This window comes from Harpegnathos saltator, unplaced genomic scaffold (genome assembly GCF_003227715.2).
Source record: "Harpegnathos saltator strain DR-91 unplaced genomic scaffold, Hsal_v8.6 scaffold176, whole genome shotgun sequence".
NCBI lineage: Eukaryota > Metazoa > Arthropoda > Insecta > Hymenoptera > Formicidae > Harpegnathos > Harpegnathos saltator.
The window spans coordinates 1,412,542-1,438,740 of NW_020229957.1; the positions used below are offsets into that span (position 1 = coordinate 1,412,542).

Genomic DNA, 26,199 nt, shown 5'->3' on the forward strand with positions numbered 1-26,199 from the left:
GATGCGAGGAAAAGTGATTGTAATTAATAATGGTTAAGATGAATTCTAGAATAATCCGGGATTTTTACCATTAAATTAAATTAAAAGAAATGTTATTAAAATTATATATTTTTTACATATCTGTACGTATATATTCATTACGTACCACTATGCGAAACTTGATACCATGGATAATAATTTTATAATGTTAAAATGATAGTTAATTTCTATTAAACAATACTATCTAATAATAAATTATTATAAATTAACTTCTTACCTTAAAATCCTAACAACTAATTTTTACCATAAAACATACGAATGATTTTTTTTCCTTAGAGGGTGCAAAAGTTCATTAATCAATTTTTAGGGATACGAAATACAAAAGAGGTTAGGAAACCCTGTGTTATAGAGAAATGTTAAATCTTTCAGTATTGCCAGATTTCAACATTCGTTCTAACCATTAACTTATTGAAGTCATCTATTGCTAGGGGCCAGAATTAATTCAACCTCCTAATAATATCCGAAAACAGTCATCCCCCGTCTCTTCCACTCTCGTACCCGCTCGTGCCGCGTTAACGAGTGCTTTTCGCTACCTTCTCCCTTCGCGCTTCGAGCCTCGGAAAGTATACTGCTGGAACACGTGTATTCCAGGGACTACGTAAATGGCCGCGGAGTTTACGACTTCGCGCCGGTAGTCTTCGTCGTGGTTTACTGCCTCGTAAAGTCTCGCGAAGAATTCACCCCGAGGCCGTTGTCGGGTTCCGGCGAGATTGAGGACGCGCTTCCGAAAATGCGGCTGTGCCGCCGCCGGTGAGAGAACCGCCGCGGAGAATAGAAATATCGCCGGGCGGTGAAAGGTCGAACGAATCTCCTAACGAGCTCCTCCACCTACGAACGCGAATTTACACCTGTTTCCCCCGATCGATCAACGGCGCGTCGTCCCGCGACAGTGATTCATGGTGTCAGGTACGAATGCGAGCGAGCGAGTTAACGAGGGAGAAGGAGAGAGGCGATAGATCCTGCATTCGGCGTTTCTGCCTTCCCTCTTTCGTCCTTCCCGCTCTCTCTCTCTCTCTCTCTCTCTCTCTCTCTCTCTCTCTCTCTCTCTCTCTCTCTCTCTCTCTCTCTCTCTCTCTCTCTCTCTCTCTCCTCTTATTAAGGTAACTGAGTCAAGGACCCGCCTCCAGACACGGGCCAATTATTGCGAGTGGTTTTGAGACTGAGAGAGCGCGTCACTCCTACGTCTAATTCGCCAACCGATAGCCGTTAAATCGGTTTGCGCGCGCGCGAGCGTCTCAATTAAATCGCCTTTACCTTTCTCTCTCCCTTACTGCCTCCGTCTCTTTTTCCCGTGTGTTCTTCCGAGAGCTTCTCTGATTGCCCGAGACGACTTCCTCCCCGGATCGATCCCGAGGCCGGCGCTTTTCCCAGCGTTTTCTCGTTACACACGATGATTAATGGGCAGATAGTTGGGCGGAACGGATCGATAAGCGTGGTCGATGGGCAACGCTTATCTCGCGAGCTGCAAAGTAACGTCATTAGGTTAATGCCAGGCGATTATACCAGAGGCTGCGCCTTAACCCTTCGCGTCGAGTCGAAGCAGACGTCGCGTGCCAAGGTTTCGTTCCACTCGATTTCATCAGCTATTTCTTGTACTCGTACGTTAATCTTTCTCGAATTTCCCTGTTGAAATTTTACCAACAAATTCGTAGAAGATGGATCTCGCCAGCTTGTTTAATTTGACATCCAATTTATCGTTGTATTTTGGGAAAGAAAATACGCTTTGTGATGTGCGAAATATATAGTCCATCTCGAAAGAAATAATACCATAAACATATATTATTATTAGACATATATTATTAAATCAGAGTGGAAGAGAATTAATATTATAAAGATATGTTATTAAGTCAGAGTATAAAAATGTTACCACTTCGTCAAATAAAATAAAAAGCAAAATTATCTAACTTCGGAGTATCAATAATTTAGTATTGTATTAATTAATAGCTTGTTTTAGACCTCTGAGATTTTTCTATGTTGTTCCTAATGCACAAACCAATATACAAGGTGTCTTATTTTAAATGAGCCAGGCAAAAATGTCGAAAAATATGAAAGATACTAAGAAACGTTTCAGACAAAAAAGTTATATGGTTTCAAATGGGACATAAAAAAAATGTATCACTCTATCTACACATGGTGCCACTTTTGAGATATTCACTTCATCATTACAGATCATTACTTTCCTTAAATGGAAACCCTAATTTTTTATTATATCATCTTTTTCTGCCAATTAATTTGAACAATTTTTGTTTGAAACATTTTTTTATTTGCCCAATATTTCTTGAGATATTTAAGGAAAACTTGATAACTTTTTCAATATTTAACTTATGATATCTCGATAACTATTTGTCGGAAGAAGAAGTGATACTAGACTTTTTTACTCTATTTGGTCTCCAGAATATATTGTCACAACGCGCCCTGACTTTTGTTAATTTGATGACTTTTGCTGATTTGATTTTGAAGTTTCCAAATCGATCCAAGTCGATATCACTGTAAAAAAGGCAAGAAAAAAAATTTAGTAAAGCGTTTCGTCAAAATTATCGATATTACGACGCCATAACTCGAGAACCGTAAATGATTAAATTTTGAAAGATCTTACGAAGATCATGGGCGATAATCCCCTCTCCTGATACGCGAAAAGTCAACAGCAGTCGAACTTGTTCGCCGAGAGATCCACCTCGCGTCATGATCTCGCGACGCAGCCGCTCGTTAGGAGCAACTCGCGTGACACGTCGAGAAAGGTCAGACGGTGTGGGAGTCGCGAGACTAATCCCAATTTCGCCTCTGACAGACGAAAAGAATTAGCTGACGCGGGGCGCGATCGAGACATCGTCGGCGCGAATGACGACTCGGTGCCAACTCGTGCCCGTATACGGAGCTGACATTTCGAGCTACATATCAAAGCCTGAAATCTCTGATAAATTCGGATCGGATTCATGACTCGCCGCATTGAACATGCGATCTACCTGCGCGTCGCGATCTCTCCCGCTTGCATATCGCTATATCATTTGCACGGCCGCCGTTCCTATATTATTTTCACCCGGCATTAAACTCAAGAATGTTTCGTGAATATCTCCTCGAATATATTCTCGTCACGGAAAGGTCGAATTAGACGCTAAACTTGTCGACATAAAAAGGTTAACTTCAAACTCGAAATATTTTGCGCGATACGAAAACGCGGATGGTATTGAATAAACATAATTGCACGATATTCGATAAAAAGAAGTTGTAGAGTTTCCTCACGTCAAGAATCTTATTTTATACGAAAAACTGGAATCTATGAGCCATTTGAATATGACCATTTTGATAGTTTCTATATTGCTCTTCCGCAATTATTTTTCTTTTTCAATATATTCATTCGCTATCAAACTTCAAAGTGGTTCGTGAAAATTCTCTGCTAAATAAAAGAAAAAAGTTAGCTGAAAATTTTGCGCGATATACAGGATGCCCTATTTTATGAACCAGGCAAAAATCTCGAAAAATATAAAAGATACTAAGAAACGTTTTAGATAAAAGTTGTATAGTTTTAAAGGGGATATCAAACTATATCATTTTGTTTACAAATTCATTGAACCACTTTCAAGATATATATATAAAGGGTGTCCCAAAATTCACGCAAGAAGTAATTTTGATAGAAAACACAAGTTTATAATTAAAAATTGTAAATTTTTTCTTGATTCATAAAGTATACAATATAGGGTTATGTATGGAATAGTATATCGGGTAAGTGGCCTCCACGGCTTTGCTGGCACATATACACTCTTTTGTTGAAATTTTCCATGACCGTTTTGCATAAATGTGGCTGAATTTCGTTGATACAGCGCTCAATTTCTTCCTTCAAGGCGTGGGTAGTCGTGGGCTTGTTGGCATAAACCTTAGACTTCAAAAAACCCCAAAGAAAAAAGTCCAACGGCGTTAAATCGCATGATCTGATCACCAAAACGGGAAATTACACAACCAGGAAATGACTCATGCAGTAATTGAATTGTTTCTCGGGCTGTATGGCATGTGGCACCGTCTTGTTGAAACCACATCCATATCTTGCAATTTAGGCACAAAAAACTGGATTATCATGTCGCGATAGCGAGCACCATTAACTGTTATTGCCTGACCAGCCGCATTTTCGAAGAAGAATGGTCCGATGATGCCTCCAGCCCAAAATCCGCACCAAACAGTGACACGTTGTGGATGCATTTGTTTCTCAACAATCACTCGTGGATTTTCTAAACCCCAAATGCGACAATTTTGTTGATTAACCAAGTCATCAAGATGAAAATGAGCCTAATCGCTGAAGATGATTTTGTTCGAAAAATCAGCATCCACTTGTTGTTGTTTCATAATCCATTCAACGAATTCTCTTCGCTGTGGCTGTTTACCCGATATGCTATTCCATACATAACCCTATACTATATACTTTATGAATCAATAAAAAATTTACAATTTTTAATTATAAACCTGTGTTTTCTATCAAAATTACTTCTTGCGTGAATTTTGGGACACCTTTTATATATATATAACTTTATATATATATATGTGTGTGTTATATATATATATATATATATATTCGCTGATCACTACTTTTCTTAAATAGAAACTCTAATTTTTTATTATATCTTTATTATATCTTTATTATATCTTTATTATATCTTTTCTACCAATTAATTCCAACAACTTTTGTCTGAAATATTTTTTTATTTGCCTAATACTTTTTTAGATATTTAAGAAAAACTTGGTAACTTTTTCGACATTTTACTTACGACATTTCGCCAACTATTTGTCTGAAGAAAAAGTGATACTAGGCTTTTTCACTTAATTTGGTCCCAAGAATATATTGCAATAGCGCCCTGACTTTTGTTAATTTGATGATTTTAAATCATTTCGAATCATTTCGATTGTTTTATGTCTCCTTTGAACTGAAACGTTTCTTAGTATCTTTGATTTCATTCATTTTTCGACATTTTTGCCTGGTTCATTTAAAATGGGACACCCTCTAGAAACGAGTCACGTTAAATAAATACACATGTCCGATAAAACAATCTTGTAGTCTTTTTTCACATCAAAACAAATTCATTTTACACTAAAAATTGAAATCTGTCGACCACTTGAATATGATTCTTCCTACAACTTTTATATCGCTTAAAACTCATGAATCTTGTGAAATTTTATTTTTTTTTTTTTTTTTTATTTCTATATTTTCGTCATTCAAAGGTCAAGTTAAACGTAAAACTGAAAAAGAATAAAATTAAATTCAGAAATTCTCTACGTAATTTCGTACGTGAAAAATGTAGCGCGTTAAACAAATATAATTATATATAATCGGAAATAAATCTTATACAAAGGCTCTTTTTACGTTAACCCATTAATGCCGACTGGGACAGAAATTTCGCGTTGATTTCAATGTTATGAATTTTTATGAAAATGCTCGAAAATCTTAATCTAAAATATATTACTAGAGGTTTTCGAGGTCGCTCTTTCCGAATCCGCTTCGAGAATTATAAAAAAATGAGCGTTTGTATTGATTTGTGACGGTCTTTTTCCAAAAAATGTGATTTTTTCTCGTCAATTTTTTTTCAAATCATGGATTTCATCTTGATAAAAATGTTGAATATTACTGAAAAGTACTCCAATCGTGTCCTCGAGACTTGTAATTTCAAAAATATATATGTGGACGTAAAATTTTCTGTACTTTTCAAATCTGTATTAAAAAATATAAGTTTTGCACCAAAAAATCAACGTTGGATCCCGTTAGGCCCAAAAAGTACTTCGGACCTAAATTTTGGGCTTACCACATGAAAGAACTCGATCAACAGGACAACTTTTATTTTAGATAATTTTTCATAAAAATACTCATAACGAGTTATTCGACCGAGTTCCCAAGGATACGGCGATATCTATAGTGATACATGCATATGGTCGCTATATTGAAATTACTAAATTGCAAAAATTTCAGAACCACATATATTTTAAGTACAAGTCTCGAGGACATGATTGGAGTACTTTTCAGTAATATTCAACATTTTTATCAAGATGAAATCCATGATTTAAAAAAAAATTGACGAGAAAAAATCGCATTTTTTGGAAAAAGACCGTTACAAATCAATACAAACGTTCATTCTTTTATGATTCTCGCAGCGGATTCGGAAAGAGCGACCTCGAAAATCTCTAGTAATGTACTTTGGATTAAAATTTTCGAGCATTTTCATAAAAATTCATAACATTGAAATCAATTTCTGTCCCAGCCGGCATTAATGGTTTAAAATGTATTACATCTTGCATAGAAAAAATGACACGTTTTAATCATTCAAGTATATAAGCTTTCCAACAGCTTATATATTGTTGCTTCTCCGACACTCGTTTTTCGCGAATCTCGATTTATGTCGTGCAACGATCGATTTTGAATTGAACGCCAAAACCGTTGCATAAAAAACGATAGAATTAAACCTGCAATTCTGCGCAGCTCTGTATATGGAAACATACGCGTTGGCGCATGTTTTGTATTGAGAGTATAATTATATATCGATAAGAAATCTTAGATGCAGCCTTTCTCACGTTGAAATGAACCACGCCTTGTACGGAAAATTTAAATCCGTTAACCACTGGACCATGCGATTTCACACGGCTTCTACATCCGTGTTTCTTCTCTCTAGCCATTCTCTCATCACATTTAGTATAAAACGCGCATAAAACTTAAGAATGTGTCGCGAGTCCCGCGATATTCCCATCGCGACAGAGTCAGCTTCAATTTAAAATCCATTAAATAAGAAGATAAAAATAATCTAAAGATTCTGTACAATTTTCCGTATAAAAATGCGTCGCGTAAAATCCATGGAATTTCTTAATTAAATATAATTAATAACCTCATTATAATAAAGGCCTTAATCCTCCATATTGAATGTGTTGAGTTGATCCATAAATTCGTGCGGATTTTTTAACAAGATCGAAATGCATTTTTTATTCTTGTTAAACAATGTTTATCGACAACATATGCGCCAGTTTGTTCGACCATCCTTTGCCATGTAATTTTATAATTCTCTTCTCCTAAAACTCTTGTGCTTTCCCGGTGAGGAAACGTTCCAAGTAATCCTTCACATCTTAAGAAACAGTTATATCTTTAAGACATCTTTATTTTATAATGAGCGAACATGATAATCGAAGCGGGCAATGTTGAATGAATATGACGGATAAAGCAAAACATCCCAAACTCCAACAATTTTTGTCGGGTCTGCAATGACGCGTCTTGCATTATCGTAGTAGAAGACACCGATTGGCTAATTCGTAATTCTTTCTATCAATGTTTGCCTTCAGCATGTCCAGTTTGGTGTACTACTTGCCCGAATTGATGGTTTACCTATTGGGTAGCAGCTCATAATACACACAGACACTCACACACAATTCTCTTCCAGTCCCACCAGATAAAAAGAATAATTTTTTTGGTGCAAGCCAAGCTTAGAAGCAAATATTGCAAGTTCATACTTTACTTACTCTATGATAGTTTTCGTTTAACGTTATTGTAAAGAATCCACTTCTCACCTCCTGTCACTATTTATTTCAAAAACAGCTTGGTTTTATTGAATCTATAAAGTGAATCGCAGATGGATATGCAATTTCGTCCTGTCAAATGGCGCAGCACCCAAACATCGAACTTTTTTACTTCTAAATACTATTATTTACACTATAAAATATGCCTTTTGAAATGTCAGCTATCAAAACGTATACATGGATGGCCAATTATTTACAACTCTTCTTTTAATACCAACATGCGAATGCTAACTGGACAAAAATTTGCTAAAAGTAATGAATCAAACCAACAATTAGTAAAAAATCCTAGAAATTAATTTTTGTACGTCAAAATGTACATCCGTGTATAAAAAATTCAGTTGTGAGTAATCATCTGAACAGATTTACCTCATAATTTCGCGTATTCGCGTACCTAAAGACATCATATATGATATAAAGTTCATAAAAGTGACTCATTCGAATTGAACCTTGATACCCTTACCGTGAAAAAATCTGCTTTGAATTAAACGCAATATCCCCCGAGATAAAGAGAAAATAAGATAAAATACGTAGCCTCATTCAGTTCTGGGTATAGAATTGCGTCACACTAATTGCACGAGCATAATTGTAGATAATCAATAACAGATCTCCGAAAAGATTTTGGTCGTTGGAACTTATGTCGCATCCTGTATGGAAAATTCAAATCAGACCGCTCGAGCGTATTGACAGATGACCATTCCAATGTCGTGAGCCATTTTGTCGTTTGTCATACGGCATGTTGAGAAATATTGTTATCCGGCATTTTTCAGTAACGTCGTTATTGCCGAGTTTTACATCTCAGTGCAGATTTTACGTATACAGAGTGAGGAAAAAGTTCCGCACCGTTAAAATATCTCGAAAACTAAGCATTTTAGAAAAAAATGTTTTCGACAAAAGTTGTATAGTTTCAAAGGAGACATGAAATAACTATATCGTTTTGTTCACAAATAGCTCTTCCGAGATATTCACTGATCATTACTTTTCTTAAATGGAAACTCCAATTTTTTATTATACCATCCTTTTCTACTAATTAATTTGAACAACTTTTGTCGGGAACATTTTTTTATTTACCTAATATTTTTTGAGATATGTAAAGAAAACTTGATAACTGTTTTAATATTTAACTTACGATATCTCACTATTTGTCGAAAAAAAAAGTGGTACTAGACTTTTTTGCTCTATTTAATCTTAAGAATATGTTGTTACAATAGCGCCCTGACTTTCATTAACTTACTGACTTTGAAAATTTCAAAATCATCAAATTAACAAAAGTCAGGGCACTATTGTAACAATATATTCTTGAGACCAAATAGAGCGAAAAAATCTAGTACCACTTTTTCTTCCGACAAATAGCGAGACATCGTAAGTTAAATATTGAAAAAGTTGTCAAGTTTTCCTTATATATCTCAAAAAATATTAGGTAAATAGAAAAATGTTTCAAGACAAAAGTTATTCAAATTAATTGGTAGAAAGAGACGGTGTAATAAAAAATTGATTTCCATTTAAGAAAAATAATGATCAGTAAATATCTCGAAAGTGGTGCCATTTGTAAATAAAATGATATAGTTGTTTTATATCTCCCTTGAAATCATACAACTTTTGTCCGAAACATATTTTTCTAAAATGCTTGGTTTTCAAGATATTTTTCGACTTGGACTTTTTCCTCACCTTGTATCTCAATAATAGACTTTGAATGTGACATAGTTTTCTATAAACTACACCGGGTAATATACACAACGGAGTTTAAAATATTGAAATGAGTGTCTGCTAAACCGGTTTTATCGGGATCTGCCAAGAATACCTTTCTGTAAGTAATTAATAAGAGTCCTCAAAAAAGTTTGATTCTGTCCATTGGCGGACATGTTCGGGAAAATCATGTATCATTTAAGCCCCGTTTCTACGTCACTGACTTCTTACAAAGCGGTGATTATATTGGATCTAGTAGTTAATTCTTTCCGATGAAATTTACATAGCTCAGAGCAAAATTTAAAATTGAAATATTCTCCCGCTCTTTTGCGGTTTTAAAATGTTGACATTTAACTTTTCGGAATGACATGGCTTTTGATGCACATAACCTCAAATAATCAATAGTGTTCACGATGGCTATCAAGAAAGAGCATATTCGATACGCGATGTACTTCGGATTTCATTTAAACAAAAATGCTTCTGAAACAACCAAAATGATTTATGATGAAAATACTGTGACCAATCGCATGTGCCGAAATTGGTTTGAATGTTTCCAAAGTGGTGATTTTTATCTTCACGACCAACCACGCCCCGGTTAGCCAAAAAAATTTGAAGACGAGGAGTTGCAAAATCTACTAAATGAAAATACGGCATAAGCACAACAAAAACTTGCAGAAAAGCTGGGAATAAGCTGGAAAACTATTATCATATTGGAAAGATACAAAAAGGAGGGAAGTGATACCACACGAGTACTCAACATTGACAACAAAAACCATTAACTGATCACAGGCATTACCTCGTTCGCTGTACAAAAAAAGATTTTTTGCACAATATCGTAACTGGTGACGAAAAATGGATTATGTATGAAAGTCCTAAACGCAAAAAAATCATCAATAGATCCTGGTCAACGTCAACAGCAAAACCCAAACGTTTCGGAAAAAAAATATTCTTCTCTATATATGATAGGACTAGAAGAGTATGCTGTACTATGAGCTAAAACCTTTAAAGCAAAGATTTATCAAGAACAATTGATACGTTTGAGCGATGCAATTGAGAAAAAAAGCCATTTACTGGATAAGGCAGCCATAAAATCATCCCGTTGCACGACAATGTTAAACCGCGTATAGCAGAAGCCACAAAGGAAACCATCTTATACTTGGGCTAGGAAATTTTCCCACACGCGACATTTGGTTCCATCAGATTTTCAATTGTTTCTATCAGTGCAACACGCACTATCTGATAAAAATTTTTCAATAGTTGACGACGTGCGAAATGTTATCGATAATGAAATTTCGTCGAAATTTCATCGATAACCTAATAGATTCAAAGCCACCAAGTTTTTATCATGACGGGAACTATCCAATAAATGACGTAAGGTCATAACAATGGAGAATATTTCATTGATTAATCTTGTTCTATTGATTTTTAAATAAAAATTGAAAATTGTTGAAAATCGGAAAGAATTAACTACTAGACCTTACAAGTCACGTAATGAAATAATATTTTAACTATTCACTGGCTCGAGTTTGAAAGAGAAAAATTTTCATTCAGTGGTTACTAAAAAATGATAATTTTATAGAATTTTTTACACTGCATTCCTGAGACGAGGTGCCGAAAACCATATGTTCTTATGAACTTTTCTTCACAAAATGATCATAAAAATCAACTCCTGAAATATTGGACAGTACCTAAGAAACGTGCTGCATAACTTAACACGTTCCTTACCAGGGTCAACATGTACGACACACTGATCTTTCACGAGAGAGACCAGCGTTGTATAAGCGTGATGACGATAATTTGTCTTTTTATATAGATGTTTCTTTCCATATAGACGAACCAAGTCTATTTTACAAAATTATTACATAAAAAGTATAAGATGATAGCGTCAAAAAAATAATCCATGGTAACGAACATATTCATCTGGAGTGTTACTATGTACTTATTATTTTTTGTAATATGAACATTAATATAGCGAAATTTCTGTAGATAAAACCGACCATGCATTTCTAAAATCATTAAAAGTTTGAATTGATTAATCGACCAACGTGCATTGTCGTGCTTGCATTAAATTACTTACAGATGTCTCACCTCGCAAAGAGACTCATTAACGTAAAGAAAATAGAAATGAAACGAAATAAAATGAGGTAATTCGCATTCGCAATCCGATCGATAGTCGAAGCTCGCAATACGCGGAATCCTTGAGTGCAACGTGACTGCGATAGGAACATCCTAATTGAGAACAAAATGCACACAATATGGTATTAGTCAGCAGTGAAACATGTTGGAGATACTCGATCCTTTCGTCCCGATAAGCTCCGCTGTATAAAAAGTGAAGAAAGAAACGAGGGAAGAGAAAGATTATCGATAAGATGGTATAATCTTCTGATCCGCAATTATTGCGCAAACTACTAATGATGTCAATTGCAAATATCCGGGTATCTTGGATAAAGGAAACTAAGTCTGCTCTTGTGCGTCACACTTTTTATGTACCGAGTAAAAAAAATTATGTATGCAATATTTCATAATGGTTTTATATTTTAAGCTATTATATATTCTTTAGATAAAAGAAAAAATAAAAAAATATATTAACTTTATATTCATTTATTTATTTATTTATTTATGTTTATTTATACACAGGTAAATGTTTGTAGTTGGGAACAAAGTTGCGCAAATATAACAAATGTGATAATTGTCCCTATATCTTAATTGTCATATTTTTCATGTAGGAGAAACAATGCTCGTTATAACACATGAGAAAACTCATATGCGGATAGAACAGGTCAAAATAAGTAAAAATGTTATCTATTTTTTAAACAATCACGTAAAATTGCAATTTATTAGTGAAAGAAAATTGGCGAACCAATATACGTCAAAGTCATTGAAATTGGTATGAAGTTGCCACTAATATTAATATTGACCACTTATTCTTATTATTGTCCAGACATTTCAGTTCTATTCCAAATCTTACATGTAATTATATATATATATTTCTTGGTATACTCCAATTATATATCTCTTTATCCTATTACATTCCGAAAAAAGATTGAAACGCGTAATAATAAACACAAATCTCTTGATTTTTGTTACAAGCAGGGTGGGGTATATTAATATTTTTTTAAACTAGATTAATTTTAAAATTAATGATTCATAAGTTAACTAAATTTACATTAAAAATTACTTAAATAACCAACTCGACTAAGAATTAAATTAAAAAATTAAATTAATTTATTAAAGTTAAAAGTTAATTATCTTACATGTTTCTTGACTCAATTAAATTGTACATTAAATTTAGGCGAAATAATAAAAAGGTAGCGCTTTATAAAAGAGATAATGTATTTTTCCTTTTTTAATAAGATACATTATTTAAAAAGTACGATAGCTCTAGTAATAGAGAAATGAAAGTGTTTAAAAATAAAACGCTCAATTAAGAACAATTAAAAACAGTGAAAGGTAAAATACTTTCGTGCAGGTAAGGTGAATCGAACCGAACAAGAAAATCCTGCACCATTTTACGAATTATAGAATAGTTATCAAGGTATTAATTAAATGATATTAGCGAATGCGTAAGCGAGAAGCTGGAGGACGAACTCTGTAGAGATCTCATAGTAGTAGAAGGTCTTATCCAAAGTGACTTGAAATTGTTGATGACCTATTAACAACAAGTAGTGCACGATATTAACTCCAATGTCCACCATCATGAACCATTCGCCTTTACCAGGAGATCATCCACAGATTAGAGTCATTTTGAATGAGATTTTGTTAGCAGAGATTATCACGCCGCATTATGTTATGCCGCATATACGTTCACTAATACCGTATAATTAATTCCTTGATAACTATTGTGGGCCATTTTCACACGACTTTAATATTAATAAATTATCTTAACTTGTGACTTGAAGAAAGTTAACAAGTTAACGATAGTGCAAAGCCAACGCGTTTAAGATTAATTGAGTTAAGCTAAAAGTTATCAACTTTTTAACTTTTTAACTGAACTTTTAACCGATTCATCAGTTACTATCTAACCCTACCCGAACAAAAATTTATTACTGGCTATAATAAATTGGCCAGTGATAATAAGTAATTTTATTACTCGTACGAATAATAAAATCACTTATTATCATTTACTCGTACGAGTAATAAAATTACTTATTGAGTAATAAAATGTGAATAATGTTACTTATAAAAATATAAGTAATATTACTTATAACTTTTAACTGATTCACCAGTTACTATCTAATCCTACCCTAACAGAAATTTATTACTGGCTGTAATAAATTGGCCAGTGATAATAAGTAATTTGATTACTCGTACAAATAATAAAAATTCTTGTTGAGTGATAAAATATCGAGTAATAAAATATGAGTTATTGAGTAATAAAATATGAGTAATGTTACTTATAACTGATACTATACGTAATATTACTCGTACGAGTAATAAAATTACTCATTATCACTTACTCATACGAGTAATAAAATTATTTATTATCGCTTATTCGTATGATAAAATTGCTTATTGAGTAATAATATTTGGGTAATGTTACTTATAAAAAATGTGAGTAATATTACTTATAACTTTTAACTGATTTACCAGTTCCTATTAAATCCTCAACAAAAATTTACTACCGGCTATAATAAACTGGCCAGTGATAATAAGTAATTTGATTACTCGTACAAATAATAAAATTACTTGTTGTTGAGTAATAAAATATGAGTAATGTTACTTATAACTCGTACTATACGTAATATTATTCGTATGAATAATAAAATTATTTATTACCACTTACTCGTGCGAGTAATAAAATTATTTGTTATCATTTACTCGTACGAATAATAAAATTACTTATTATCACTGGCCACTTTATTACAGCCAGTAAAAAATATTTGTTAGAATGGTTATAAGAAACCAAATATCAATTTCGCTTGATATTTTTGTTACCCTACAAGATGCACATATCGGCTTTCTTAAAGACCTTGACCCTTGTCGCTTGATGAAACATCGACGGAGCCTTTTCCGAGGGTGGGTGGAAAATGTTCAGCATACTCGAGCTCGACGCGTCCTCGGCGCGGCGAACGGCACCGAGACTCCGCGGCCGCGAGGTCCGGACGCGCCCCCGCGCCGTCCAGATATAATTCGCGAACGCGTGAGCCAGGGATGGCGGGAATGCCTGTCTCGCGACTGTCGGCCTATAGCGAGTTATCATACGGCAACACACGTTGCGCCTGCTCGCAACGGTGACTCCAGCAACCGAAGAGCGGTCCGCCTTCAGTGGCTCGCAAGACCTCGGCCCAATCGCACGCTCGATTCTCCACGTTCGATTATTCGGCACCGGCGACTCCGTTCACCTCTTCCTTCTCTCGCGCGACTCACCTCGCATCTTCGTGCGTCCGTTCGTCCGTCCGTCCGCCCGTCCGTTCGCTCGCTCGCTGAAATAAAGAGGTCCTGAAAGTGACAATCAAAACGATGGCAGTTCGGCTCGGGTGAACGCTCGCATGAACAATCGCTTCGCCTCGCATCCGTGATTCGACCGGTCAAACGCGCTTGCGATCGGGCTGCGTAAGAGACGCTTCCAACTCCAATTCGAAATTGTTGATCATGATCGCGCGCCGTCAGTCTCGATCGCGTCACTCGCCGAACATCGAGTGAAGGAAAGAGGCGCGCTCCGAGTTCCAGCGTCCGAGAGTTCGCGTCCGGCGCGGAAACCTCTCGCGGCACATCTGGTGGACGCACGCACGCACGCGTGGCGCGTTCCGTGTAAACGTTCCGAGAGACAGAGAGAGAGAGAGAAAAAAGGGATTAGGAATCGCGAAAAGGAAAAAAATGACCACCGACGCGTTGAGCGAGCGGCTGTCGAGCAAGCTGCACCTGCAGACGAAAACGGTGGGCGAGGATAGGATCAGGCGAGCGAAGGAGAAGGACGAGGACGTCGCGATTTTTAGCATGTTTCCCATGGAGGGCGATCCGAAATTCAGATGCTGCCTCGGCAAGGACTGCCTGCTCGGCGACCCGAAGAAAGCGGATCCAGGTGACAATCGCGACGGGAACGTGCCGCGCGCGTTCAATTTGATTCATCGCGTTTCGAGCAGGCGATCTTTAGCAGGCATTAATGGAGATATTGACTTGTGCTTATTTTTCTTTCTCCTCTTCTCTGTTCCAAATGAAAATTCTATGAGTGAAATTAAATCCCGGAGCGATATGAATTGGACAGACAGGGAGAGAGAAAGAAGAAGAAGAATGCAGGACGTTTCGCGAATGCAGGATGTTCAGACTCTCACTTGGGGATCCTTCTAAGTTAAAATGCGCGTCAGTGCGTGTATTTTGACTAAGAAACGTTTTACATTTACGTTATTAAATTGATCCTTCCCATCAACTGATTAACTAATTCATATAAATCCGTAAATGTCATTAATATCTCAAAACGAGATGATTTTTTCTTCGATTTTATCTGACAGATATAAAACTAGATCTTTCCATATCATTTATATATATTAAATTAATCCTTTGCACATCAACTTAGCGTCAAATGAACAATATAGAAAGATTGTATTTCGAATCTTTTTTGTCCTGTTTTGAAATATTAATGACTTTATGAGTAAAACCAACAAATTGAGGCATTTCTTTCAGACGCCTAATGAGATCTTTCTACGAGTCAAAATTAAATACAAACATGATAAATCTTTCGTTCCAATTTAAAACACAGGTTAAATATTTCACGAATAACACTCTCGCCATACGAGTCGTAGTATGTCTATGTGTGTGTGTGTGTATGTGCGTGGCTCAAAATTTGGAATTTATCAAAAAACCCGTCTCGCATTTGCACGTGTTATGAAACAAGCAGAACGCGGGGTGGAACCACGAGTGAGGGTCCTTGATCCTTTCGTTATGTTTTCACACCGCGTTGTATATTGCCTCTCGGAGTAGAAACCGTCCGGGTGTCGAATCACACGTGAGATCTGTCTTCTTCGCACATATCGATCAAATTAACATCGACGAAGAAGCTCACCCCGAAGACTCTTCTGAAGAGTCCTCAAAGAACTCGACTCATAAAATTAATATCTCCGACATACAACCGACTAAAACGAAACAACAGCCGATCCCAGTTAGCTCAGGCTGACTGCTTTCATTAGAAAGAGAGGAAGATAGCGAGAGAGAGAAAGAGAGGGAGAGAGAGAACTTGACGTTCCCGAAGCTAAAACTTGACGCTCCAAGTTCTTTGGAGGCCGCGAGAAGTGATGGAAAAGGCGAATCGGAGAAGCGACAGCGCGCGGGAAACTGCGAAGGAGGGAACGAGGAACAACGAAGAAAGAGAGAGATAGATAAATAGATAGACAAAGAAAGAAAACGGGAGGGAGGAGGAGCGGGGAGAGGAGGAGAGGAAGAAACAGAGCCAGACAAGCCGGCAAGTCTCATGACCTTATCGAGGAACAGGAGCGCGCGCGCGGCGGTTCGATCGTACGTACCGTGCGCTCGGCTAACTCGCTAATTGCCACCTGATGAAACCTCAATTCCCGAACGTGCGAGCCGTCGCCGGTGAATCGATGCGTGCCGGCGCGGCGCGGCGCAGCGGCGCGACGCGCCGGCGGCGGCGGCGCCCAGCCGCTCGACTTTCTCCGGCCCTGCCGGATTTAGTTTGCTCGCCGCTAATGCGTTTGTTCTGCAATTATCGGCCGTCCTCGTTATCAACGCCGGTGATAATACTCGTCGCGGCAGATTACGCGTTCCTTCTCCGTTGCGTTCGCGCACGCGTTCGCGTTTAACGCGCGCGTCGCGAGCCCGGCAAATATTTGCCCCGCGATCGGCAGCCAGAGGAGGAGAACAGAGGAGGGGACTAAAAGAGACACAGAGAAAACGAGGAAAAGAGAGAGAGTGAGAGAGGGGGAGAGGGAGAGAGAGAGAGAGAGAGAGAGAGAGAGAGAGAGAGAGAGAGATCGGGAAAACCACAGCTGCGTCTCGCGGTCGCGACGCGCGCTTCTCCACGCTTCGCTTGATCGCGCGGCCGCGGAGATATGTAACCGGCAAATATGATTATTCAAATCAACCACTCACACAATAGTATCGCCATCGATGGCGGGCGCGTCAGCGATAAAAATAGCCCGCGATTTCGCGGCAGAGACGGAGATGAGTCTGATAAATAAGTCCGAGTTAATCCTGAGAAACGTCTCAGCGACCGAATCGCCGCCTCGGAGCCTCCTCAAACAGGAGGAAGCGCAGGGAAACCTTGGACAGATACACCACACACATACACACACACACACACACGCACACACATATATACGCATGTAGATGCAAAGAAACGTACGTAGCCGTGCAAACGCACGCGCGCACGCATACGTACACACGCGTGCATTGTACACAAACGCGCCACTTTGCACGAGCGCTCCCGCTCCCCCCTCTCTCTCTCTCTCTCGTGCGCGTATCTATGATTGATTTTATTACAAACGTGACTCACACGACATCGTAAACGCCGTCGAGGCAATCAGCACGTGTATACTGCGGGTTAAAAATACTGAGCCGTGCGTGCACATTTCATTGAGGCCTCATTGTACAAGCGAGGCGCTCGATTTCCGACGGGACGAAGCTTATTTGTCAAAAGACAGCTTCACAGATGTTAAATCGCGCTGAGATCTATCTTTCTTGTGTTTGTCGGTGGGATTAAAACCGAAGAGCAGGTTCGTGTCCCACGAAAGGCATCCGACGAAACCCGTAGGAAATTCGTATGATTAATATATCTCCGATATGCGCTTAATTAAAACAGAAAAGCAGGCAAATAGCAACCGATCCCAGCTGGCATTTTCGAGCTGAACGATTTTATGAAAAAAGAGAGAGAAGCTTAAGTTGTCAAATAAAGATGTAACTGGTTGGTCTGAATCAAGAGCTAACTAACGCAGGCTATATTGAATTTTCTAGCTCGTTATTGGCTGATTACTCACCAAAGTGTAGAATCATTTTTGCAATTTGGTCATCATCTAGCCATTGCACGTCATATATACTGGGTGTATAAAAAGTACCGGGACAGCGAAATATCTCGAAAACTAAGTATTGTAGAGAAAAATGTTTCAGACAAAAATTGTATGATTTCAAAGAGTACATAAAACAATTATATCATTTTGTTAACAAATAGCGCCACTTTCGAGATATTTACTCATCATTATTTTTTTTGAGCAAAAATTCCAATTTGTTATTATATCATCATTTTCTACCAATTAATTTGAACAATTTTTGTTTGAAACATTTTTTTATTTGCCTAATATTTTTTAAGATATTTGAGGAAACCTTGGTAACTTTTTTAATATTAGGTATGTGAATTAATTCGGTCCATCTGGCGGTCAATTGCTGTACTATGTAATTTTCTAACCTCTAATATCTGCAAAAGGCTTTATCTTTTAGTTTTGATTTTTTAGTTTAGTTTTGAATTTTAGTTTTTAGTTTTAGTTTTGGCAATAATATTCAGTTGATAAACGTTTGGCTTCGTAACAATAACATCGTGTTTATCTGATTCGAAAATGTCGAAATTCGAACCAAAAAACCATCATTTCCGGGAAGTTCTCATTTTCTGTTTTCATTTGAAGAAAACAGCCGCTAAAGCTCATCGAATGCTCGTAGAAACTTATGGTGAAAGTGCTCCCACCGATAAATCGTACAGAGAATGGTTTCGACGTTTCAAAAGTCATCATTTCAGTGTCGATGACAAACCTCGTCCAGGTCAGCCGAAGAAGTTCGAGAACGAGGAATTGCAGATGCTAATCGATGAAGATCCGTGTCAATCGCAACATGAACTCGCGCAATTGTCGAATGTTGATCGATCAACAATTTCTGTGCGTTTAGCAGCCATGGGAAAGATTTACGAAGGAGATTTAAGAAGGAAGATGGGTGCCATATGAAAGAACTGAAAGAAAGAGACATCGAGGCGAAAAGCCATGTCTGAAATCTTGCTTACAAGGCAAAAAAGAAAAGATTTTTTATATCGTATTGTGACTGGAGACGAAAAGTGGATATATTTCGATAATCCCAAACGGAGGAAATCCATTAGCGATCCACGAAAACCATCCACATCGATACCAAAGCGGAATATTCACGGCAAGAAAGTAATGCTCTATATATGGTGGGACCAGAAGGGTGTGGTGTATCATGAACTATTAAAACAGAGCCAAACCATCACTGCCGAACTTTACCAACAACAATTGATCCGTTTAAACAACGCATTGAACAATAAGCGGCCGGAATATGCAAAGAGACACGACAAAGTGATCTTCCAGCACGATAACGGTCAGCCACATGTTGGAAAGATTGTGAAGGCCACCTTGGAAGCACTTGGCTAGGACGTTTTACCTCACCCGCCATATTCACCAGACATTGTTCCATCCGATTATCACTTGTTCAGATCGATGGCACACGGGCTTTCGGACCAGCACTTCAACAATTATGAAGAAATAGAGAAATGGCTCAATGAATGGATCTCTTCGAAGGACGAGTTGTTTTCCCGTCACGGAATGCAACAACTGCCAGACAGATGGAAAAAATAATAGCAAGCGATGGCAAATACTTTGATTAGTGTACTTTTTCATGTTCTTTCATACTAAAGTCTTTTTTTGGGAGAAAAAATAGACCGAATTAATTCATACACCTAATATTTAACTTATAGTATCTCGCTAACTGTTTATCGGAAGAAAAAGTGGTACCAGAATTTTTTAGTTTATTTGGTTTCAAGAACATTTTGTTACAATAGCGTTCTGCATTTTGTTAATTTGACGATTTTGAAGTTTCCAAAGGCCAATAAGTTAACAAAAGTTAGGGCATTATTATAACAATTCTTGAGACTAAATAGAGTAAAAAAGTCTAGTACTCTTTTTTCTTCCAACAAATAATTAGATGTCGTAAACTAAATGTTAAAAAAAGTTATCAAGTTTTCCTTAAATATCTCAAAAGATATTAGGCAAATAAAAAAAATGTTTCAAAGTTCAAATTAACTGAGAAAAAGATGATATAATAAGAAATTTTTATTTCCATTTAAGAAAAGTAATGATCATCTCGAAAGTGAATATCTCGAAAGTGGCGTCATCTGTAAACAAAATGATATCGCTGTCTTATGTCCTTCAAACCAAATAATTTTTGTCTGAAACATTTTTTTCTAAAATGCTTAGTTTTCGAGATATTTCGCCGTCCGGATACTTCTTATACACCCTGTATATAGCAGAGTAGATCTATTCCAACATACGTAATAAAAAATATACCCGCCATTGGGGTTTAAAAATCAGGTAGCAAATCAAAATTGAGGTTTCTTTTTCGCAAAAATTTCGGAAAACAAGAACGAACATGACTGACTCTGTCGGAGATAACTAATTTAAACCTCGTAACCAATTTATTTTGTTTCCTTATCAGCTAATTGATTTATCCAGCAATCATGTTACATTACTGGTTAGGAACCGGTTAAGATGGGAGCAGAGGTTCAGCTCCTATGAAGTCCAATTCCTTAGCAATGGCTTGTACGTACGATGACTCGCGATTGCGCCTCGACGTATCGATTTTCGCGAGCGTGACACACGTATAATGCACACGGTCGTTCCTTGTCGGCGATCGTACACGGTGGCTGACATAAATCATTGTTGGAATATACGTCGGAATTCGCTTCGGTGTTATGAAGAAAGCACGTCGACAACGTCGACGTGTTTGAGGTGTTCGTGACGGAAGAAAAACAAAAACATTGCGCAACTCCTTTTGATTGCAGCGTCGAAATTTTTTTACTCGACGGAATGTCGAGCGGAACGGCCGTATGCACGATGTGCTACGGGTTGTATACTACAGGTCTTACCGCCGAAGTTGCAAAAAAAGAAGAGGGAGAATATGGCAGGAAGGAAAAAGAAAGAGAGTGAGAGATAGAGTGAGAGAGAACGAGAGATCATGACGGACGAATCGAAATCGCGCAAGGAGGAACAGAAAAGGTCGGCGAGATTGGCGATCAATGCAGTTGTGTGTGCGACAAATTGAACATCATCGAAATTGCGTCGAATCGAAAATGTCATTCTGTTCGGATAAAAAGGTGTATTCATCCCTCTCTCTTTTCTTCTCTCACTCACACAGCGCGATATATTAATACGAATGATATCATCAGTCACACGGCAGATTACGCATTATTATAGACGCAATCTCTTCCGCGAGTGATGAGAAATTCGCGTCTCGTTTAAATGAGAGAGTCAGATGTGTTCTCTCTCTCTCTCTTCCTCTCTCTTACTGTCGATCCCGATCTCTTTCAATGTATGAGATTTAGTATCCTGAATGACTCTTTTGGATTAACCCCTTCCCCGATTCCATTTGACCTACAACTTCCATGTAAAACCGATTGGTTCTGAAATTTCATTTCCTTTGAAATCATCTTCTGAATCTCCAAGGAAATTGTTTACCCTCCGGGGAAATTATTCATTTACTGTTTCTTCAAACGCATAGCAAGAACACAGTTTTTTAATATATTAATCCTTTCACATTATACTGAGAAGATCGGAGGATTTGCCGGAGTAATTCAAAGTTCATTGGCTTTGTATTAATTACGATTGATTACACAGCCCTAGAAAAAAAAAGTGATCGGTTCCTAAAACCGGACAAGTATATTCTTATGTATTTTGATCCGCTGAATCGGAATCCGAGGTCAGAATTTGACAATTGCTAGCTTTATCGTCCCTAACCTCAAAAAACTGATCATAACTTCACTTAACAAAATTAAGCTATATATGGTTGAATTTAGCTTAAAAAATGCTACAATTCTTGTCATTGCAAAAATTTTCAATTTGCAAAAATAAAGATGGTGGGAGAGGGATATAAAAAATATAATATTTTTAAGAAATCTAACTACACAGTTGTAAGGAGCGTCAAAAATCATAGAACTTTGATCTGAAACATTTTTTTGTATCTTTTATAGTTTTTGAAATATACTCTCTCCAAACCAGGTATACCGATATACCTTGTAAGGATGATTTTAACCCCTAAGTATGAAATTGGGCACGTATAAAAAATACATGTCTCTTATTTTTAGATACTCCATAACATATAATATATATTATGTATATTATATGTTGCATTATATATTGCATTATATATATATTGTATGTTGTATTATATATAATATATATTATATGTTATAATTTTGATAAATTATTACTAGAGACTGAAATATTTTCAATGCAAAACAAAGGTGAAATGGTTAATATTAATATTACAGTTAATGTGAACATTTGTAAATTCTAGTTTTTAGATTTATAAATTTATACTTGCTGATACGAAAGAAAGTTTAATATAAGACAAATACAAAGTTTAATGTGTTTTCAACCAAATATATAGGATGTCCCATTTTAAATGTAAAAATCTCGAAAAATATGAAAGATCCTAAAAAACGTTTCAGACAAAAGTTGTATGGTTTCAAAGGGAACTATATCATTTTGCAACTCAATGCAAGGCAATCAAAGCAACTATATCATTTTGCTTACAGACGATGCCACTTTCGAGAGATTCGCTGATTATTACTTTTCCTAAACGGAAACCCCAATTTTTTATTACATCATCTTTTTCTACCAATTAATTTTAACAACTTTTGTCTCAAACGTTTCTCAATATCTTTCAATTTTTCGAGATTTTTGCCTGGCTCATTTAAAATGGGACACCCTATACATTAAAATTATCTCAATCTCTTTTTAGAATCTAGAAGACAAAACCAAAAGCTAAAACAAGATTTCGACCCGAGCAAATGTAGAACATTGAATCTGGCGTCATACGCTCGAATAAGATCACACATCCATTTATAACCGCCAAACGGAATCAACTGACTAATCGAACAAGAAAACACGCAGCGCTAATAACAACACTGTCGTCACATTTTGTTGATAAAAATGAAAACACATCTGAAAATCCATCTTTTCTCAATCCACAAACATACGATGAGAGAGAGAAAAAGAGAGAGAGAGAGGGGGAGGAAGGAGGAGAGGGAAAGAGAGAGAGAGAACATTTAAATTGGAAGTTGAAAAATCTGCAAAGCTGAAGAGGCGAACGCGTCGCGGGACGAAAGGCAAAATCCGCGAATGAAATTTGCGACGAGCGCGGCCGTTAATTTTGCGCGCGCGTTCAAATGCGAGCGGAGGTCTCGGGAAATTTTCGGAGTTCGGTAGCTTCTCTCGTTGAATTATATTTAGACTTGACGTAGGAGAGGCGGCTTCCTCCACCTTGTTCTGTACTAACTCCTGTTCCTCCGTCTCCGTTGCTTCCCGCTCCTCCCTTCCCGCCGGATAACCCGAGGGATTTACGAGGGCGCGTTACCAATTTAATGAGCGATAACTGTAAAATTCTTTCACGTGGTCGTGTTAACGATCGCCGGCTGAAGTCAGAGGAAGGCCGCGGCGATAATTGAGAGTCCACGCTGCGCGCTTTCGTAGACGCGAGAACTCTTCGCTGCGAATTAACTACGCCTTCGTGCAGTTCCGAGAGCGTAAAATTCGACTATTCCGTCCGCGATGGGCCGACCGAGACCGTGCCCGCAAACGAACAATTTTCCTTTTTAATTGTTAACACGAACGCGCGACGCCCGCATTTACGCGATGCGAACGCGCACGGATTAAAAGGACGGGCGTGAGATTACCATATCGGCCTTGAGCCATCAGCTTTATACATATACGGAGGTATTGCTCGGCCGACGTGACGTCACGAATCTCCACTTGAGTCATAGTGGTCCACGAGGCGGTGTATCGCACGAAAGATATCGGAATGTGTCCATCTTTAGCGAGCTCCTCGCGGCTCGCGCATTGTGTCGCGTGAAGTGCGAAATAGATGCGCGTAGAATGGCTGCGGATATAAAAAAGAAAAGATTTTGAACGACTTTTTATATAATAAAAGAAAAAGACAGTACCTGTTTGAGAAAGGGGAAAATAGAAATTTGCTGATTGCACGGAAAGCGGGACGACGCGAACTTTCCTTTTTTTCTTTTTTAAATGTAATGTACAAGCTTTTATATTCCTAATTTTATGTTAAACTTTATTATATTTTCTGTCGATTATTTAGAATACTCCATAGTGCTTACAGTGTCCTTTAAGTTATATTTTCAAGTGGCCTTTTAGATATCTTGTTTAATATTAAATTCACGCGAAAGATTTCTCATATTTGTCTAATAAAATTGAAGGCAAAATTATTTACTTTCAAAATCATAATTTTGCGATTGTCACAATTAATAATCATCGGCTCGGAATTTTCTCAGACGAAAAATCTATTGAAGCCTTCTATTTTTTTTTTTTTAATATCCAGAGCAGTAAATGAGAAATCACAAACTTTTATGGAGAAACGATAATTTTCTTGGCATTAATTGACAAGAACTGGAACATCAAGATACTTTTTTATATTGTCCTTCTTCTCTTTCTCTCTTATATGACATTAGTGACAGACAATACGCCACCGCTTCTGCTCATCAGCGATCTTCGGTGTCTATCTTCCCATTTCTCAAATCACAGTCTAGAACGTGACCACGATAACGAGACGACGATCATCCGACTGAGGCAATATTACGTCACGTCACGTTCTTCGCATATAACGCTCCTAATCTCAACGAAAACACACCAAGTAACCGAGCCTGTCGTTCTGGACGGCGGATGACAATTATTTCGCGACGGCGTGGTTAATGTCTTAGAGCGTTGCGTGAGCGCAATCTCAAAGGAAACGACCAACAGAATTAATCCTACGTCGAACGGTTATTTTGACTTAGAACATTTTTACTTCCACGTGCGCGGGAACACCCGGCGTATTCTCATCTCTAGATAAAAATCGACAGTTATGTACAGGGTGTCCCGTAATTTGCGCCCATTATTTGCATAGCGCTATTCCTCGGGAAAATTTATGGCAACTTGCCCATGGCAAAAATGTCGAGGAAGGTTATTACTTAAAGCAACTTTTTAGTTTTCAATGGAACACATTGATGAAACAAAGCTTTAAATGAATACTCTGTTGAGGTTAGATCCTCTTGAAATTGATCGGAAAAGATCATTTTACTATCCATTTGATTGTTTGTTTGTGAAAGGTCCGTTTTTTCGATCGCTTGTATCTCAGAATTTAACGATGCTCCGATATTTCTCTAAAAAAAAAAATAAGGGGTGGAGGACAACTTTTCATTAAATATTAATTACAGAATATTCTGTACACAAAGTAAACTATTTCACGTCTATTATTTAGAGAGCACTATTCTTTGTAGCAACTTTTCCTTAGAGAAACTATTGTGTTGTTCGGAAAGTAATTTCGGTCTCTTGCATGAAAATGAAAGACGATATTTACAGTAGAAAAAAAAGTTTTATTCTGTTAAGTATTGACCATTTTATTCTAACACTTTTTGCCATCTTTGAGGTAATAATATGATTCCATGCTCGTAGAATTTCTGGTCCTTATTGACAAAAAACTGAATTAAGTGGTTTTACCTTCATTTGAATCGAAATTTTTACCATCCAAATAATTTTGCAGTGACCGAAACAAATGATAATCGGATGGTATCAAATCAAGTGAATATGGTGGATGCGGTAGCAAATCCCATCCAAGCGCTAATAGCTTCTAGCGAGTCATTAAACTTGTGTGAGGTCATGGCGTTGTTATGATGAAACTTTTCTGTTCGTCAATTCTGGTCTCTTCTGCTTGATGGAATCATTCGATTTTCCCAATTGATGACAATATATATTCGAATCAATCGTTTGGTTGTCTGGTAGCAACTCAAAAAAAAACCATTTCTTTCCAATTCCACCAAACAGAGAGCATCACCTTCTTTCGATGGATATCAGCTTTCAATGTGCTTTAAGCTGGTTCATCACGTCTGCTCCATGATCTTTTGCGTTTAATCCACAATCCACTTTCATCTCCAATTATGAGTCGCTTCAAAAATGGATCATTTTCTTCATATTTCAACAGCAAATCGCAAATGGTAATGCGACGAATCAA

At 37.2% G+C, this 26,199-nt stretch overlaps 1 protein-coding gene across 11 annotated transcripts in view; it reads left to right on the forward strand.

Annotated features, from left to right (window-relative positions):
• Positions 1-26,199, forward strand: part of Lmpt (four and a half LIM domains protein limpet) — a 527,685-nt gene that overhangs the window by 492,244 nt on the left and 9,242 nt on the right. Inside the window, exon 1 of one of the 11 annotated variants that reach the window (XM_019843751.2) lies at positions 14,654-15,280. The exons of the other annotated variants lie outside the window; for them this stretch is intronic. Coding sequence (XP_019699310.1) covers positions 15,076-15,280 — 205 coding nt within the window. The 5' untranslated portion in view covers positions 14,654-15,075. Of the gene's footprint in view, positions 1-14,653; positions 15,281-26,199 lie in introns of those variants that run through there. 11 annotated transcript variants of the gene reach the window in all.